General features: G+C 39.5%; 1 protein-coding gene across 1 annotated transcript in view; it reads left to right on the top strand.

The window, feature by feature from the left end:
• The window catches only part of BRAP (BRCA1 associated protein), a 27,604-nt gene continuing 13,923 nt past the window's right edge, over nucleotides 1-13,681 (top strand). Inside the window, exons 1-6 of the mRNA XM_006768918.2 lie at nucleotides 1-190; nucleotides 1,347-1,545; nucleotides 2,922-3,111; nucleotides 9,532-9,645; nucleotides 10,661-10,809; nucleotides 13,120-13,195. Of these exons, the coding sequence (XP_006768981.2) occupies nucleotides 16-190; nucleotides 1,347-1,545; nucleotides 2,922-3,111; nucleotides 9,532-9,645; nucleotides 10,661-10,809; nucleotides 13,120-13,195 (903 nt within the window). The 5' untranslated portion in view covers nucleotides 1-15. The remainder of the gene's footprint in view (nucleotides 191-1,346; nucleotides 1,546-2,921; nucleotides 3,112-9,531; nucleotides 9,646-10,660; nucleotides 10,810-13,119; nucleotides 13,196-13,681) is intronic.

Genomic DNA, 13,681 nt, shown 5'->3' with positions numbered 1-13,681 from the left:
AGGTATTAATCATTCATGTGTTCTTTAGCCGGGGAAATGTCCGATGAGGAGATCAAAGAGAAGACACTAGCTTCAGCTGTGGCCTGTTTAGAAGGGAAGTCACCAGGGGAGAAAGCAGCAATCATACATCAGCATCTTGGCCGTCGAGAAATGACAGACGTGATCATTGAGACCATGAAGTCCAACCCAGGTATGTTTTCTAAAACCCTAGACTCTTTTGTAACGTAAACCTCTGGTTGCCTGTTGACACATGTTGGTCAGTGAGCCCATGCTTTTTAGCATACTTTTATCTTTCACTGACTGTGTGCCTTACATGAGATTGCCAAGGCACATTTCAACTTCCCCAAATATTTCTTCTAAATTAATTCTAACAATCTGGGTCGACAACTCTGTACGGTGAGGAGAGCTACTTACCACCTAGGTCAGTGGCAGATCATGAATGAATCCAAATAAGCATGTTGTGTCTCTCCCTGCTCTGCCAGCTCACTCCAGCCAGGGGAGTGGATGAGTGGATGTATACTACATCTCCAGCATGGAGGTGCTTAGAACTGGTAGGGTTGGTTTTCAAACTTAATAGCTCTGAATGTTTGTCCTATTTAAAAGTGCATGATGTAAGACACCTGCTTTTATTATGATATTAACAAACTAGAGGCCCAGTACACGAATTCATGCACATCGAAAGGAAATTCATTAGTAGAAATATTTTAGAGGCTGGGGAGGGACTGTGGGAGGGCTACAGGGCATGTCTGGTCCCTCTCGCCCAGTTCTGATCAGGGACAGGCTGGACCCCAGCAGCAAGCTAACCTACCAGTCAGAGCATCTGCCCCGGTGGTCAGTGTGCATCATAGAGACTGGTCGAGCGGTTGACCGAACAGGCGGACACTTAGCATATTGGGCTTTTATATATATACTAGAGGTCCGATGCACAAAAATTTGTGCAAGAGTAGGCCTTCCTTCCCCCGGCTGCTGGCAGCAGCTTCCCTCTGGCACCTGGGACCTGATCTTCCCTCCTCTTGCCACCAGCAGGCAACCAGGACTCGGGCTGCTTCCCTCCGCCCCCGGCTTCATCAGGAAGGACATCCGGTCTATTTGGCATATTACCCTTTTATTATTATAGATAGATAGATGTAAGAGTCACCTTGAGGGCGATAATGGGATTTTTATGGAGGAAAGAGCACTTTCAAGTTGAGATGCCCCAAAATATGGCTGTTCTGTGAATGTAGTTCTTAATACATGACAATTTCTCTGTCAGAGTTCATTATTCTGACTCAAAATTTTAATCTAATTAGAATCCTTCAGCATATTTCCTATCATTTTATAATCTGCTAATTTTTGATTTGTGAAAGATGACCTGAAAGCTGCAATGGAAGAAAGAAAGTCTTCAGAAGCATCCCCCACTGCACAGAAAAGTAAAGATCAAAGTAAAGAAAGTGTAAATACTGCTCCCGATTCTCCATCCAAACAGCTTCCAGACCAGATTTCATTCTTCAGTGGAAATCCATCAGTTGAAATAGTTCATGGTATTATGCATCTATATAAGACAAAGTAAGAAAAACCTTTTTCCTTTTGAGTTGGTTTATTTTTTGCTTGAGAGAGGAGAAAAATCTTTTACCCTGAAGGGAAGTGTGTATTTTAAGCTTCAAAAACATAGTACTTTCATATATTGTGTGTGAGAGAATTCTTAAATGTTTTACATTTGGTTAATCTTGTAGATTGGGTCAGAGCTTCTCCTTATAAAAGAAATGTGTAAATAGCCTTCCTAGGAAAATATTCCCTGAGAAGGTAGGCATGCAAGATGATTGGTAAAGGGAAAGGAAAGAAGATTGCAAAGGAAAATTACAAATGATCCATAACATCATAGTAGTCTCATATCCCCACCAAATCTTTATGAAAGAAACTAAGAAATCAGATAATGGTAGCAATTTCATCACCTCTTTTTACCCTTTTCTGTGGTCCAAGCAGTAGGCTTGCAGGAGGCCAACAGAAAGGAAGCGTTTGACTAAATCTATAAGCTGGGCCATCAGCTTCTGGGATAATTAGTAATTGATTTCTTTAAAGGCTATCCTTATCCTAACTCGGATGCTAAGTTCCTACAGGGAAATAGTGAATACTCAGAATATTCAGGTATCCATGTGGAATCACAGCTGTTGAAGTGAGTTTGCACCATTTCAAAAAGGCTAGGGAGAATTCTCCCCACCCCCATTTTAGCTTACAACCCAGCAACACTTTCTGTAATCTTCAGAGTCACATCTTCATGGTTCAGAATTCTCTTTCTTATATTTAGAGTTCTTTTATCTTCTAGACCCTTAAGAGAAGTCCAGAGTTAGCATTGTGCTTCCAAGTTACACAATGAGAGATTTTTTTTAATATATATTTTTATTTATTTCAGAGAGGAAGGAGGAGGGAGAGAGATATGATGAGAGAGCATCATTGATTGGTTGCCCCCTGCATGCCTCACACTGGGGATCGAGCCAACAACTGGGGCAGGTGCCCTAACTGGGAGAACCCGTGACCTCCTGGTTCATACGTCAGTGCTCAATCACTGAGCCATGCCAGCTGAGTGAGAGATTATTATTTAAAAAACTAAACAAGAACAACTAACGAAAATAAAACAACAAACTGCAAATTTGCCTACTGCAGATTTGTAACCATAACAAGCTTTTCACTAAAGATTAAAAATTTCACTGGTGTGTGTAATGTAGAACATTACGAAGCTTACCTTAAACTCCATGGCAGATATATTTAAGGGATTCTGCATTTACCTATGTAGTATGGATTTTCAAATAAAATAATAAGCTGTTTAATTGATATGTGAAGTATTACATGTTTTATTTTTCCTATTGGACGTAAAAGTTGTCTAATTAGTGTTGTGTGAACTAACTATACGTCTATTCAAGACAGTCTAATTGTTGTCTTATTAGTAAGATGACCTCCTTAAAAGAAGATGTGAGGCGTAGTGCCATGCTGTGTATTCTCACAGTCCCTGCTACAATGACCAGTCATGACCTTATGAAGTTTGTCGCCCCATTTAATGAAGTAATTGAACAAATGAAAATCATCAGAGACTCTACTCCAAATCAATATATGGTGCTGATAAAGTTTAGTGCACAGGTAAAAGTTAAGATACTAAAAATCTCTTTGCCACAGAAACTGTGTTTTTGAAATTGTATAATACTAGCTGTGTGTGGTTTACAGCATTTTGCACTTAAGATTCATAACTTGTCTTCTCGGGTATTGTAATTCTAGAATTACTTCTAAATTAATTAGCAGACACTGAATTTCCTAATTCATACCCATACTTTTTTTATAAATCAGATTTGGTATGAAATCTAGGGTTGTATTTGTTTTTTTGTTTTTTTTATCAAATAGTAACTATTCCAGTAGAATAATAGTTTCCAAACTTTTAAAAGTTGACAGCAATTATCAGTTTGCCATTATAACACTTGTGCCCCTTCTTCTTTCATGCTCTTTTTAAAAGACCTTCTTTGGCACATTTTAGAAAATAAGATCGATCTCTCTTTTTTTTTTTAATTTTGGTGACGAGGGATTTTTGTGACATTCCTTGACGTATTAAAGATGCTCTATAATTCTGGTTGGAAATAGAGAATAGAGAAACAAACACTGAAAGAGTGGTGATATTTTCAGTTTTTAAAAGCACTTGTGCATTATAACTCATACTTTACGTGTCTCAGTTCTAAAGATGTTAGATATTCTTAGGAGTATGCATATGTCTTTATGCATATAAAAATGAAGTAAGCTTTAGGTGTTATCCAGGTTATTAAAGAGCTACCTTATCTGTAGGTTTCATTCAGTCTGTGTGTTTATTTTTAATAGCCTGTTATATTTGTCTATTCATTAGTTTTGAAATGCGGCTTTGTCAAAAATTACTTCAATCTCACCTCATTTGCAGATTGGCAAAGATGGGTGTTCCTGTGGGGTCATTTGCCTTTGTCTCTTGACTGGTCACTGAAATTGGTGGGTGAAAAGGAGCCCATGACGCAAGATCCACTAGGCATTTCCTTCTTCGTTATAGAAAATCCAATGTTGACAGCAGTAGCAGCCATTCATTGTTCATGGGAAGGAAGTTAAGAGAAGTGAGAGTTATATTATCTGTTCTATGGCCCACAGAAAGAGAACACTTAGAATGGAGTTCTGTGTACAAGAGGGTGCACAATTGTTATCTTTAACCTTTCAAAGCACCCTATCATTGAACGAAACATTTAAAAGAAATGTTTCAACTGTCCTACAAGTTGAGAATGGAAAAGCACTTAACTGCTTTCATTGTCAAGAGACCCGAAGTCACTGAAAAGTTTTACAATAAATGGGCAAGTGGTATGTTAAACCTTTTAAACCTGGTAAAAGTAATAATAAGATAGACTACTTGTTCTGTACCATTCACAGTGCTAAATGCTTAATGTGAGTTATCTCATTTCATCCTCACTAGAAACCCTGTGAGGCAGATAAGTACTGTTGTTATCCTTGTTTTACAAAATGAGGAAACTAGCTGCTGAGCGAGTTTGGGAATTTGCCAAGGGTTACAAAGCTAGATGTAAGTGACTGAGCTAGGGATTGACCCCTCACTTTTTTTTTTTTTCCAATATATTTCATTGATTTTTCACAGAGGGGAAGGGAGAGAGACAGAGAGCCAGAAACATCGATGAGAGCGAGACATCGATCAGCCGCCTCCCGCACATCTCCCACTGGGGATGTGCCCGCAACCCAGGCACATGCCCCCGACCGGAATCGAACCCGGGACCCTTCAGTCCGCAGGCCGACACTCCATCCACTGAGCCAAACCGGCTTCGGCTTGACCCCTCACTTTTAATCCCTAGGGCAGTGATGGCGAACCTTTTGAGCTCAGCGTGTTAGCATTTTGAAAAACCCTCACTTATCTCTGATGTCAAAGACTTATATTTTTGATATTTATTTTATATATTTAAATGCCATTTAACAAAGAAAAATCAACTAAAAAAATGAGTTCGCGTGTCACCTCTGACACGCATGTCATACGTTCGCCATCACTGCCCTAGGGTGTACCCCTCTTACCTTAAGGAGTGGTATGAAAGTGTGGGAAAGGGGAGACAGTCACTGTCTGCAAGAAATTGTGTAATGGCAGTAATTTAGTTACTGCTCCTACTTAACAAAGCCGATCAGAAAAAGGAAAAATCACAGAAACAGATTGGAGAAAATGTTTAGGAACGTATTAGATTTGTTAGTCTGAAGTCTAATAAACCCACAAATTTTCTTCTAACAAGTGCTTCATAGTGTGCAGATAATGCTGTGGGAATTTGCTATTACTGTTAATACATTTTCTTTGTACTCATGCATTGGCTCTGTACCTGTCTTTTGATCAAGTGCAGGTTGCTCAAGTTGATGAATGTTTTCTAAAACTTTGAAACAGCTTACCACATGCTCTTCCCCATGAGGACAGAACCCTTGACTTTGGTGTCATGAGTTGTATTATCGTTAATGCTGGATCTTAGGGTCAGAGGCTCATCCTATCAGGGACTTTCTAAGGCCTACAAGTATCCTCCTAGTATAAGACTTGGTGTTATTATTGAGCCCTAATGAAAATAATAGACTCAATAGTTACCACGTGTTGAACACTTGCTTAGATAGATGCCAGGCCTGTGCTAAGTGCTTTTCATGCATCAGCTCCTTGAATCCTCTCAATAATGCCATGAAGTAGATGTTTTTATGTTACTTATGTAATTGTGGAAACAAGGGTGAATAAGTCCCTTGCCCAAAGCTACACAGCTAATAGTTGTCAGAGCTGGGAATTGAAGCCCAGGCAGCCTGATTCCACAGCCTGGGCAGCTAACTATATTTTTTTTAATATGTTTTTATTGATTTCAGAGAGGAAGGAAAAGGAAAAGAGAGATAGAAACATCAATGATGAGAGAGAATCATTGATTGGCTGCCTCCTGCATGCCCCCATTGAGGATTGAGTCTGTGACCCGGGCATGTGCCCTGATCAGGAATTGAACCATGACCTCCTGGTTCATAGGTCCACACTAAACCACACCGGCCAGGCTATATTCTTATTCCTTTTTCTCACCAGAGAATTATTATTAAGAAATAATGGACCACCCTAGCTGGTTTGGCTCAATGGATAGAGTATTGGCCTGTGGACTGAAGGGTCCTGGGTTCAATTCTAGTCAAGGGCACATGCCTGGGTTGTGAGCTCAATCCCCAATGGGGAGCGTGCAGGAGGCAGCCAATCTATGATTCTGTCTCATCATTGATGTTTTTATCCCTCTCTCCCTCTTCTTTCCTCTCTGAAATCAATAAAAAAATAATAAAAAAAAAATAATGGACCTTCTCTTTATCTTTTATAACCTCATGAATTTCTTTTGGCCTTGGCTTTATGCTGGAGGTATTATAAAGAGACTAGAAACCTGTTGCACAAAATTTGTGCACTTGGGGGCGGTGGGTCCCTCAGCCTGGCCTGTGCCCTCTCACAGTCCAGGAGCCCTTGGGGGATGTCCAACTGGTGGCTTAGGCCCGCTCCCCATGGGTCAGACGTCCCTAACGCTGCCATGGAGGCGGGAGAGGCTCCTGCCACCGCCACTGTGCTCACCAGCCACGAGCCCGGCTTCTGGTGCACTCACCACCAGGAGGCAGCTCCTGCGTTGAGCATCTGTCCCCTGTCGGTCAGTGCACTTCATAGCGACCAGTCATTCTGCCGTTTGGTCTGTTTGCATATTAGCCTTTTATTATATAGGATGTGCTCACAAAGTTTACTGTGACCTTTAGGAAATTTACTCTTTAGTTAAAGAATTTGTAATTCATCAGGACACAGGAAGACAGGAGGTCAATTTCATATTTCTTGGGAACAAAACTTTTGAGAGGATAGTGTGTGTTGGCTCATTTTCACTTGCATGCTTAGGGCAACCTTAAAGACCCCTCTTTTTTTAAATATATTTTATTGAATTCAGAGAGGAAGGGAAAGGGAGAGAGAGAGATAGAAACATCAGTGATGAAAATCATTGATCGTCTGCCTTCAGACTGGGGATCAAGCCCACAACCCGGGCAGGTGCCCTGATCGAGGAATCCAACCGTGACTTCGTGGTTCATGGGTCTACGCTCAACCACTGAGCAACCGTGGCCCAGCAAGACCCTCTTTTGAGAAGTAAAAATATGTTCTCAATACTATAGTGATCTTCATGATAATAAAGAAACCTTGATCATGATGGATTTTTCTTTTTCTCAAATTTATCCTGAGACAGGAACAGTAGGAAGAAGGACTAAGGAAAAAACAAAAGCTGGTTTCTTTAAATTTTGGGCTCTATACAGTGCAAACATTTTAAATAAAAGAGTTGTTTATTTTGCGAATTTTGCAGTTAGCTTCATGCTTTTGTGTACTTCAGTGGTGGGTTGAAGTGGGAACCATGTGTATTTTGTTTTCTACTGACATATGCTAGGTACTCAGTAAATATTTGAAAAAGTGAAGCTACATTTCCAATACCAACATTTTAAAGAAGAGATCAGTGTGTTCAAAAAATATATTTCTTCGGTATAAACAACTCCCTCCAGAAAGGATTAATTTATCTGGTGCTGAATAGAATTCATCACATGCCCTGTGTCACACAAACCTTGTTCCTTCCTCTAAGGAGGCATAGTCGCTTAATGAGCATTTACAGAGCTGGAGGCCCAAGGAGGGGGTCTTCCTTTCCTCACTCAGCTGGCGCAGCTCCTGGTGCTTGGGACCCTGAAGAGCTGACCAGTGGCCCTCATTCCCAGCCCATCACTTTCCTCAGAACATGAATCCATTTGCTCACTGTGCTGCTTCCTCATCTATAAACATTTCAGGAAGAAGTCATTACTCTTTTTTTTTTAATATATTTTATTGATTTTTTACAGAGAGGAAGGGAGAGGGATAGAGAGTTAGAAACATCGATCAGCTGCTTCCTGCACACCCACTTCTGGGGATGTGCCCACAACCAAGGTACATGCCCTTCGCCGGAATCGAACCCGGAACCCTTGAGTCCGCAGGCCGACACTCTATCCACTGAGCCAAACCGGTCAGGGCAAGAAGTCATTACTCTTTAAAGAATGGGGGAAGCCATTAGATTGCCTCTTCTTAGTATTAAAATGTATTATCGAAGAACTAGCTTTTAACATTTTGATGTTAAAATCAATTGTAGTCTGTACACTAGGTTGTTTCCTGAAAGAAAACCTTCCTACCCCCCCACCTAAATATAACTGTTCAGAATTGGTTGTCCTTTCTCAGCTGGTTAGCTCCCTTGCTCATATTAAGAAAGCATAAATAATCAAGAATCCACACTTGATTACATCATTAGAATGACATTTAAAGCCGTGAAAAGCTCATTGTAAGCTTTTGCTGTTAAAGATTCAGAACCCCATGAAGGTAGACCTCCAGGGCAATTTTTGCCTGCTACAGTCTTGAATCTCTTCTTAGATGTTATTCACAAGTTTGAGCAACCATCACCACAACCTAATTCTAGAACATTTCTATCATCTTGAAAAGAAACCTCGTTTTCATCAGCAGTTACTCTCCTCTTACCCCGACCTCTGGCAATCATTCATCTACTTTCTGTCTCTATGGATTGGCCTATTTTGGACATTTCCGTAGATATCTTACTGTTCTGCAGATACTCTTCCTCCCCACAAGCAGCCTGTCTGCTTTGATAGGGCCAAAGCACACAACTTCCAATGTTTGGGCTAATGGCTGTGTGGGAGTGAAACCCAGACAAGACTTGGCCTCTAGCTGCCTCTAAAAATTACTGAGTTTAAAAACTGAAATCATCTCTTTGTTACTTTCTACTAAGGCTAGTCTAGGTTTGATTTACTTGTGTCCATATTCACAAATGCATTTATGCCTTTGCAAGGGACTTTTTCTTCTAATTCCATCTATCTTTCACTCCAAGGGAAGGAGGCTTAGTATTTCAAAGGCTCATTCATCTTGATTTTAGCCAAGAGCTTTGCTTTTGGTATTACACACTGGGTTGCTTAAATTTCCTTACGGGATCCTTATCATGTATCATTATTACTTGGTTTATTGAAGAGAGCTTTTCATTCCAGTTCCACATGTCCTTTATTTTTTTGAACATAGATGCTGACATATTTTGAAAATGACTATTCCCTAACAATCTTCCATTAGGATTTGGTTCCAAGCTTTGCAAATATAAGTGTTTTGCTTTCAGCTGCTATGAAAGTGCTGACTAGAGAAGAAAAAAAATACTGCTATTAAGGGAAGTGTTGACCATTGTGGTCAAATAATAAAATTATACTAGCTGTCAGCTTATTACACATTAGTAGCTGCTTCTGGTTCCAGTAAAACTATCATGTGTCAGGAAACATTGTAGAGATGTAGGATATTGAGCTGCAGAGTTCGATTAGCCTATGAACCTGCTTCCTGCTTCTGTAGATGTTACTTATGGCCGTTGATTTCTCTCTCAAGTATAAGTTTTAAAAGACAATGAAGAGAATAATTGAAGCTATGCATCTTGAATATAAAGCGCGTTTTCAGGCTCTCAATTTTTTTCTTTTCCCCATTGGTGTACCTAGGCTGATGCAGATAGTTTTTATATGGCATGCAATGGCCGCCAGTTCAACTCAATAGAAGATGATGTTTGCCAGCTGGTCTATGTGGAAAGGGCTGAAGTACTGAAATCTGAAGATGTAAGTATGAATAATCCTTATATTTGATATACATATCAGAATGGTATAAAGTTGAACAGTAAGATATCTACGGAAATGTCCAAAATAGGCCAATCCATAGAGACAGAAAGTAGATGAATGATTGCCAGAGGTCGGGGTAAGAGGAGAGTAACTGCTGATGAAAACGAGGTTTCTTTTCAAGATGATAGAAATGTTCTAGAATTAGGTTGTGGTGATGGTTGCTCAAACTTGTGAGTAACCAAAAAACAAAACAAAAAACACCCACTGAATTGTATACTTTGGTGAATTTTATGTCCGTTTTAAAAATTGTCCAAAAATGTAAATAAATAAATAAAAGGATATTATCTGTATCATTGAAAATTAGGTTCATCTATTCTAGATCAATGAAACATTGCCTAAAGCCTAAAAGAAGTGTTTGTATTTTAAATATCAACCCTTAATCCCCATCCTAATTTATTTTTTATGTTTTTATTTATTTTAGAGAGGATAGAGAGAAACATCAATGATGAGAGAATCATTGATTGGCTGCCTCCTGCACACCCCCTACTGGAGATAGAGCCGGCCACCTGGGCATGTGTCCTGACCTAAATTGAACTGTGACTTCCTGGTTCATAGGTTGACGCTCACATCTGCCAGCCAGACTCTGCTGCTTTTCTTCATTTGTATTCTGTTATAATCATAGACCCTTACACTTAGAGTTAGGAGTCTGTTGACATTTTAGATTCTCTGTTTTAAGGTTTTGGAGGCAGTCTCTCTTCCCAGAATGTCAGCTCTGTGAGGGCAGGGATCTTTGTCTGCTTTGTTCTCTGTATCCCCAGTGCCTAGCACAGTGCTGGGAAGATCAGAGGCGCTCAATCAGTATTTGTTGCTTGAATAAAAATTTTAAATTATTTGCACAGAGCAATAATGTTGAGAATATCCTTCCAGGAGTCAAAGGGCAATAGGAAAACTGTTGTTTTAAAAAATTAGAACTGGTGGATGAAGAGTGGGGCTTATGTGAGGTGTTTCATTCTAGGGTGCCAGTCTCCCTGTGATGGATCTGACCGAACTCCCCAAGTGCACAGTGTGTCTGGAGCGCATGGATGAGTCCGTGAATGGCATCCTCACCACGTTATGTAACCACAGCTTCCACAGCCAGTGTTTGCAGCGCTGGGATGACACGACGTGAGTACAGGAGCAAGCTCATCTCCCAACCCTATTAAAGCCCACTCTTAACCTTTCCCAGAATTAAAATAGCCACCACCAAAAGTGAACCAGTCCAAGTATTTGACTTTAAAATATATATGTTTTTATTGATTTCAAAGGAAGAGGGAGAGAGAGATTGAAACATCAGTGATAAGAGAGAATTATTGATTGGCTGCCTCCTGCACATCCGCTAATGGGAATCAAGCCTGAAACTGGGCTTGTGCCCTGACTGGGAATTGAACCATGAGCTCCTGGTTCATGTGTCAACGCTCAACCACTGAGCCACTCAGGCTGGGCTCCCTTTTTCCTTTTCATTCTCAGGGTCATACTTACAGTTCACAAAGGCCATTCTGACACTTAGATCTCAGAATTAGTTTGTTGTTTTCTTATCCAACCGCTACTACAGCTGCCACACAGACCACAGGGATGGCAGGGGGCTAGTTTCCAGCTTTGACAAGACGCCTGCTGCTTACCAGTGGCCATTTCGTTTTTTCTTCAAGTTGTCTTCTGTCTTTTCTGTTGATACTGAAGAAAGAGACAGACTGGATCCTTTAACTTTCTCTTAGGAACACAGACTTTTCTTTTATATATATATATTTTTATTGATTTCTGGGAGGTGGAGTGGGGAGGGAGAGGGAGAGAGAAACATCAATGATGAGAGAATCATTGATTGGCTGCCTCCTGTATGCCCCCTACTGGGGATCAAGCCTGCAACCTGGGCATGTATCCTTGACCAGAATCGACCCTGGGACCCTTCAGTCCACAGGCTGATGCTCTATCCACTGAGCCAAACCAGCTAGGGCAACACAGACTCCTTCTGTGACAAGAATCTCTAACATATTCTACATACTGATTTCCTTTTGTTGGTTTTATTTATGCAGTTGGGTAACAAATTGATACTAGTTGTTTCTTGAGCATTCTTTCTTCTTGTGCCAATTCAGTTAGCCTCAACAATAATTCACTTTGTATCATCTTTACCCATCTGACAAAAATATTAATGGCTAGTACTTAACTCAGTTACTTTGTCTTAAGTATAATTGAAAAGGGTTAATGGATTTTTTCATCGTCCCTTTTTTCGATTTTATTGAGGTATATTTGACAGTCAGAAATTACATATTTAAGATGTATGACTTGATGACCCAATCTACGTATACATTGTGAAATATTAAATATTCACCACAACCAAGCCAATTAACATAATCCATCATTCATACTTTTACCATTTCCCTTTTTCCTTTTTTTTTTTTTTGTGTGTGTGGTAAGAACACCCAAGATCTACCCTCTTAGCAGATTTCAAGTACACAGTATAATATTAACTGTAGTCACATTAATGTGCACCAATTCTAGGAACTTAGTCGTCTTACATAACTGAAACTTTGTATCCCTTGACATCTTCCTATTTTCCTATCCCCTGGGCCCTGGTCACCATCTTTCTACTCTATGTATCTATGAGTTTGGCTTCACTGTCGTTTTTTGTTTGTTTTTTTAAATATATTTTTATTGACTTCAGAGAGGAAGGGAGAGGGAGAGAGAGAGATAGAAACATCAATAATGAGAGAGAATCATTGATCAGCTGCCTCCTGTACACCCCACAATGGGAATCGAGCCTGCAACCCAGGCATGTGCTTTTGACCAGAGTCAAACCTGGGGACCTTTCAGTCCACAGGTCAACGCTGTATTCATTGAGCCAAACGAGCTAGGACTTCACTGCTGTTTTTATTGCATTTTGTAAATTGAAACTTGAGTACTCACAGAGCGCTGATATCTTCTTCCACATGATGTTTCTTATATGTGTCATGTGTATTTCAGGAAGTACATTGACTTACTTTATTTTTAATTTGGTGAAATTTACTAGAGTTTAGTTTCAACTCTTAGGAGCAACCTTGAGAGGACTGGATTCATTTTAAATAATTTAAACTTTTCAAAGTGGGTATAAGGTAGATTATTTAAAGTAAAAATACCTTATGGGTACCTAGACATGAAAAAATTAATAACTTGTCTCAAGTCCCTAATTCTAGCCCATTATGTAATCCTTTGATTATGTAAGCCTTAGACAGGAGAGTGGGAAAGGTATGAGGCAGATGAAGATTTCTCCCTTTCCTCTGCTTTATCAAGATTTTGGTGTGTGTTTTCATTTTGTTTGCAAATAGCTCAGAAGTATATTTTGAGTGCTATTTTTAGTTATGATAAAAGATATTAGAGGAGTATTTAAAATTAAGTTTTTTACTGTTGGGTTGTATAACAGCTGTTTTCTATTTAATCTGCATTATCTTTTGGTGTCTTGGATAGGTGCCCTGTTTGCCGGTACTGTCAAACTCCAGAGCCAGTAGAAGAAAATAAGTGTTTTGAATGTGGTGTTCAGGAAGTAAGTAATGCATGGTGGGAACGAATAATGAACACCGCTTTAATTGTCTGGGATTTTTTCTGCCTTGTGAGGCTTGAAATACTTTTGTGAGACTGATTTTTTTTCTTTTTGTCTAGTGTCAGGCAAGAAATATAACTATAAAAACTGACACCTAAGCAAAATACTTCATGGTTTTATTTTTTGTTCTTTGAAAAAGCCTATACTTTTATTGATAAGTTATGAATTTTTTCCTTGCTATTTGCATGGAGTTCCATTAAAGTCAGAATAAGAAAATGATTGACCCATAAAAGCATCCTTACTTTTGGGTTTTAAATACATATTTATTCAAAGCTCCTATAGAAACAACTCTAAATCTTATTCTCTGTCAGCCTCTTTCTACCATGAGTTGGGCAGGTCATGTATTTTTATTTTATTTTTTCATAGAAACATAGGTTTATTTTGATAGAGACATGCTGACTACAAAGGGCTGAAATAAATGAGTATCTC

The sequence above is a fragment of the Myotis davidii genome, unplaced genomic scaffold, assembly GCF_000327345.1.
Source record: "Myotis davidii unplaced genomic scaffold, ASM32734v1 scaffold223, whole genome shotgun sequence".
Taxonomy (NCBI): Eukaryota; Metazoa; Chordata; class Mammalia; order Chiroptera; family Vespertilionidae; genus Myotis; species Myotis davidii.
Note: the sequence above shows the minus strand (reverse complement) of the source record. Positions and strands in the feature narration are given on the sequence as shown.